At 44.9% G+C, this 6028-nt stretch overlaps 1 protein-coding gene across 1 annotated transcript; it reads left to right on the forward strand.

Annotated features, from left to right (window-relative positions):
• The first annotated feature begins 2270 nt into the window (after positions 1–2270).
• hey1 (hes-related family bHLH transcription factor with YRPW motif 1) lies at positions 2271–4974 on the forward strand. The gene is made up of 5 exons (XM_004549214.3): positions 2271–2457; positions 2576–2651; positions 2741–2824; positions 2940–3021; positions 3219–4974. Exons 1-5 carry the CDS (start codon positions 2372–2374, stop codon positions 3884–3886), a joined length of 996 nt encoding a protein of 331 aa, XP_004549271.1. The 5' UTR covers positions 2271–2371; the 3' UTR covers positions 3887–4974.
• Positions 4975–6028: the final 1054 nt, after the last annotated feature.

Genomic DNA, 6028 nt, shown 5'->3' on the forward strand with positions numbered 1-6028 from the left:
CATAAACATTACATCATCGTGTTTAAAGTGAGCAAACTGGGCAGTGGGAGTGTGCTTTTTCATAATTTAGTATTTTTATTCTTTTATTCTTTATTATTTAATTTTACGTCAGGTTGTTCTTTGTTTACTCTGTTAATTATAGGTGAGCTTTTATTAAATGTAATACAGCTTACTCAGAAATGATCAAAGGCACTGCAACTTTTTTTTTTAAACAAATAGCTCTTTTGTGATTCGCCTGTTTTGGTCGACAGATTTATTTTAAGTTTTTTGCTGAATGCAAAATAAACTTAGTTCTTTTCTGTTTCTCTGCTGTAACTCTTATATCACCAGACTTCGATGTCATAGCAGACTCATTTTGTAAAATACTGAGAAAAAATACTCATTAAATAAATTGAGCCCCATCTTTGATAACCATTATATTACTGGATCATTATCAGGCCTCAGAAACATTAATAGCTGAGGAGTTTAACACTATACCAGGCAGGTTAGACCTAATGTAAACTGAGGTGGTGTCATTTTATTAATGCCCTTTACAGACTATTAGAAAGAGGTGTTAAATGTGAACAACAATAAAACCGTGGAGTAAAATTTGGCTTTAATATGTTCCTCAAATGAAATGAAATAGAAGTGAAAAGCCACTGCAGCCTATGAGAGAGATGATTACTTATATACTGTTAATGATTCAGGCGTTTTTCATGTCTATCACTGTGCACTATTCTTTAAAACACCGCACTGTTGTTTAAATATGCCGCAGACCGGTCCCTGCAGGAGACCGTCGCCTGAGGGGCTCCAGCTCCATATGCATTACATGAGTGCTGCACGCATATACAAACACACAGCAGCAGCTCTTGTCAAATTATTTGGGGAGTGTGACCATTATAGGAGCCATCAGTCGTGCGCTGGTGATGATATGGAAACTCCAGGGAGAGCGGACAAACCGCTTTGATTGCATTACGGGCCTCTCGCTGACTGCTCTCACAAGCCCTTGAAGTGCCCACGGAGTCTTTACCGTGCATGAGGTCTCTCTGTGGGGTAAGATTAGACTTGGTGGCTTCCTCTGGTTGCGGCAGCGCTCCCTGTCTCTCCTCCCGGGCTGAGTTAGTATTGGATTACAGGTTCACACGCTCGCTCGCAGACCGCCCGTCGCCCCGACCAATTGCTCCATTCATTCCAGCGCTGGAGCCGGCCGTCGGCCTCTGATTGGTTATCAGCGCCGGTTAGGGAACTTTCCCACGGCCAGCGCGTGCTGACAGCCGGCCAGCCACTCCTCATCACCACCGGGGACACACACGGGGGAGGAGGGGGCGGACTCGCGGGAGCAGGGTGGTTGGGGGCGGGGGGTGGACAGTCATGGACCGAAAGTCCATTGGACCGATGTCAAAGTTTCTCCAAAGATCCTCCGTGTTTGGCAAGATCAGTCACTCTGAAATTGAGGGGGGGGGGGGGGGGGAATCCCAAATCACGTCGTGAAACCTGTTTTTCTTTAAAAACTCAGCTGTGATTTCAGAAAAAAGACGCCGAATGAAAAGAAAAAAGCATGAAAGTATTTAAGAAGGGGAACATAAAGTGGTAACAAAGGCTGTCTGTGGTCTTAAAGAAAAATATTATTAAATCGATTCAACAGGAACAACGTGTGTTAATGGACATCAGTGTAACAAACATATTAAATGTAAAGATTATAACTAAACTGCTGATTTCCATCTGTAGTCCCAGGGCAGGTCGGCCCAAATCTTCAATATTTAGCAGACTGAACTGTTCTGCGATATAAAATATATCCCAAACATGCACTATGAAAAACATCTGAATCTTTTTATGTTGTCAGTCACGTCTGTTTAATTTATAGCCTATATAGCACACTTAAACAACAGACGTTCACAGGCACATTTACATCACTAAACTTCAAAAATTAATTAAATAGATACAATTTTTAAAATACATAAAAGGTTTAAAGTTTTGTTTATTGTGAAAAGTAAAAGTCGCAGTCATGGTCATTAAAATGTACTCATAATTTGCAAACGCTCATAAGTCATGACCCACCGCTCTTTTTTACATAAGCTTCCGTTACAGGTGAAAAGTATTGAAGGTTTTTCAGGGCATCGAAACAGCCTCAGAGTGGGAGATCTTAACTCTCCCCCAGCCCTCAAAGCGCACGAAGACGTGCTTGGGCTAACTGCTGTCTTTCAAACCCGAGACAGCTTTGTGATTGGCTGATTTGGCGCGGGTCACCGCCCCCGTTGCCCGACAGCACCGTTGAAATGACACCGTGGGAAAGCTGAGCGCTTCAAACAGAGGCGCTCCGGGCAAACCTGGGCAGAAGCGAGTTTGGCTCACAAAGCTGACGCACTGAAGGAACTACTGCGCACGAATCAAAATGAAGAGGAATCACGATTTTAGCTCCTCGGACAGCGAGCTGGATGAAACTATTGAAGTGGAGAAGGAGAGCGCAGATGAGAATGGGTAAGTCATTTGGCCCTGAAGTGTTTCCTTCCTCTGAAGTGGTTCAAGTTTGTGAATATCTCTGTAAAACTTTACTGTGCGGATATTGACCAAACCTCCCCGTTCCACCTTCTTTCAGGAATATGAGCTCCCCTCTCGGCTCCATGTCTCCCTCAACATCCACTCAGGTGCAGGCGAGGAAAAGGCGTCGAGGAGTAAGTGAATTTATCTTTCTTGACCTTGTTTGTCACCAAATGTCACATTTAGCAGGTCTCATCTCTAATCTTTAATGATCTTTTCTCAGATTATTGAGAAGCGACGCCGTGACAGAATCAATAACAGCCTCAGCGAGCTCCGCAGGCTGGTTCCCAGCGCCTACGAGAAACAAGTACGCGAAGTCTCCCAGCCTAATGAGCAGTTAACACTCAGGAAAGCTCACTGTTTACCTAAAATCTGTTGGATTGTTAAAATCTTATCTTTTCCATTTTCTTTCCTCCCTGAAGGGTTCAGCCAAGCTGGAGAAAGCAGAGATTTTGCAGATGACTGTTGATCATCTGAAGATGCTTCATGCTGCTGGAGGCAAAGGTACACTTATTAATTTTAAATATGTTTAAATGAGACACACATAGCTGGTCTGACCAGATCAGCAGTGGAAGTAGTCTCTTTTTGTGTGACTGATATGTCATTATCCCAAAAGCAAGGGCTCAATGGTTCATAACGGTTTCTTTTTTAAAGTTCAGATGAGTTGGCGGTTATAGAATCTAATTTACTGTCTTCTTCAGGTTACTTTGACGCCCACGCCCTCGCGATGGACTACCGTGGTTTGGGTTTCAGGGAGTGCCTGGCTGAGACGGCTCGTTATCTGAGCATAATCGAAGGCTTGGACAGCGCAGACCCTCTGCGGATCCGTCTAGTCTCTCACCTCAACAACTACGCCAGTCAGCGTGAGGCTCACTCCGGCCTGAGTCACCTGGCGTGGGGTTCTGCTTTCGGATCCCCCGCTGCCCACCTCACACACCCCCTCCTCCTCCAGCACCAACAGGGTGCACCGCTGGCGCCTCTACCCCGCAGCACCACCAGCAGCCCACAAACTCCTCTGTCATCCACCTCCAATTCATCGCCGTCCTCCTCCTCGCCGTCATCCTCCGCGCTGGTTGCAGAGACTCACATCCCGGGCAGGCGCAGCGGCAGCGTCACCCCACACTCCGATCAAGGTCCGATCAGGATTCCCTCCACCACTGCCGCTCCCACCACCGTCCTGCATCCTGCTCTGGTCCCCTCGTCGGCCTCCAAGCTCTCCCCTCCACTCCTCTCCTCTCTCTCGGCGTTCCCCTTCACCTTCAGCACCTTCCCCCTCATCTCACCCACTACTGCCATCAGCCCCCCGACCCAGAACTCCGGCGTGGCCAAACCCTACAGACCCTGGGGTATGGAGATAGGAGCTTTCTGACTAAAATGAAAACTCAATCTGCGTACAGACTCGACTCACTTCCCAGCTGAGCTGGACTCAAGGACTCAAATTCTTTATTTTCCTGCTAAGAAAGTGCTATTTTTTTCTATGATGGTGATGATGATGATGATGACATCCCACAGAGGATATACCTAGTTATAGTTCTTTTTTTTTTAATCATCTGTAATGGTTTTTTGTTGTTGTTGTTCTTTGTATAGAAGAGAAGAAAAAATCAGTGACGAGGGAGACCGTGACTAAAAGGCAACAAGTGTGATTTACTATGTTGATTGATCTCTGTTCCTGCCCACCCCTTTTAGAAGTTTCACCCACTGTAGTCAGTCTATCAGGAATGGCTTTTCCAGATGGTCAAGCAGCCTGTCGAGTTCCTGGGTGAAAGGGGGGGGGACACTTTCACCCTGGAACTCGGGTGTTGGTACCACAGTTACAGGGGATTGAGAGTCACCCCCTATTTACAACATTTTATGGGGTGGAATAACCAAAACCAGGTGCTCGTCTGACTGATAGTGGGAGCAGACATCAGCTACCAGCTTGGTTAAAACAAAGCTAAATGTGATTTACCCACAGCCTCCAGTGTTCATGTAAAGCGTTGTTATTTAAACTCGCTTCCCTCAACTTAAACTTCCTCTCTACAGTAAATCCTGTCCTTAACAATCAACTGATTAACAGCTTTTTAACAGCTATAGCAAAGTTCCTGCTTCTTCCTAATGTAAAAGATGTTAGGCTGTTTTTTTTCTTCTTATCACCTAGTCTCAAAAGTTTTTTTGCATCAGCGTTTAGAGTCAGAAGTTACCAACAGGAAGCTCATCTCCGTCTGTAAGAACAGTTGTAGTAAATAAAAAGTAAATAACATCATTACATTTCCAAAGCCTGTAGACAGATTTCTAAATGCAATTGCTTTATTTCCAGGTGATGTTTTGGTGTCTCCTAGCAAACCTCACTGTGACTGTGTGCATTTCATGGTTGTACAAAACACAAGCAAGCGCTGACAAATCAGATTTGCCTGCTTTTCAAAGGTCTTGCTGGTGGTAACGACAAGTTCCTTGCAATAAAAAAAGAGTTCTGATAAATCACCTGCGTATTTGTTCAAGTGTGCTGGGATTTTATTCATTGCGGTGTGAATGTGCTTTGGTGTGGTATGGTACGTGTGTTTGCTTGTTGATGCCTCCAGTTGTTTGTGTGTGTGTGTGCAGTACATGGCGACGCCTGGTATCAGATGAGGCTGCTTGTTTCTCTCAGCAGTCCTCTGTGTGTGCACAGGAAACCATTAACAAGGAGGGGATATCCTAGACAATAGCAGCCTGCCTGGCCCCATGTGCTCCGTGGGAACTAGAGGAGGGAAAAAGGAGGGAGGAAAGGTTGGAAGAGGATGAAGGAGGAAAGTAAGGAGGGATGGAGTATTGGGTAGCAGATGAAGAGAAAAGGGCGAAGAAAGCAATGGGAGGGGTGGCAGAGTCAAAGGAGAGAGGGAGCAGGAACCTGTGAGAAAGGAAGTGTGCATCAAAGGTTTTTGTCTCTTTGCCATCATTTCAGCTTGCACCAGCTGCACCTTCTGTTCTCAGCACAGTGGCCCAAATAGTCGGCCCGGTCGCCTGCGTAACTCTGACTCTTTTATTTCTTTGCTGTCGCCTCTCTCCGCTTCTGTCTAGTCATCCTCCTTTCATTTCCTGATGATGATGCAGAGCCAGGTAGTGATGTAAGCCTCTCTGTGCAGCCGAAAGGCAAGATCAGTGAAGTGGAGCGAAGACAGCTTGTCTTTTGTCGCCCTCAACTGGTCATAAGTGGTGCTTCAAGTCGTCGCGGGCAAAGGATGTTTTGTTAATCACAGCAAAATGGGAATATTTCACAAGGAAAAGGACTGAAAGAAGTTAAGGAAACCTATTATGCGTAATGAAATCTTATATTTTTTAGGTTAAAGCAATACAGCAAAAATGCACATTATTCTAATAGCATTAGAATGTTTTCTTGTTATATTAATCCACTGAAAAAGTACATTTTCAAAGTTTATTTTAAAAATGTTTTAGAGCAGATAATAGTACAAACAGATAAGAGTATAAACACTCTCTATAGATGTAATGGAAATGCACAGGCATTTATGCTGTACTTCTATGTCTCCATATAATC

This window comes from Maylandia zebra, linkage group LG22 (genome assembly GCF_041146795.1).
Source record: "Maylandia zebra isolate NMK-2024a linkage group LG22, Mzebra_GT3a, whole genome shotgun sequence".
NCBI classification, from domain to species: Eukaryota; Metazoa; Chordata; class Actinopteri; order Cichliformes; family Cichlidae; genus Maylandia; species Maylandia zebra.

Coding starts and splice junctions, on each gene's coding strand:
- hey1 (XM_004549214.3), top strand. CDS start 2,372: ATGAAGAGGAATCACGATTTTAGCTCCTCGGACAGCGAGCTGGATGAA. Junction 2,825..2,939: donor CCAGCGCCTACGAGAAACAA/GTACGCGAAGTC, acceptor TCCTCCCTGAAG/GGTTCAGCCAAGCTGGAGAA. Junction 3,022..3,218: donor TCATGCTGCTGGAGGCAAAG/GTACACTTATTA, acceptor TGTCTTCTTCAG/GTTACTTTGACGCCCACGCC.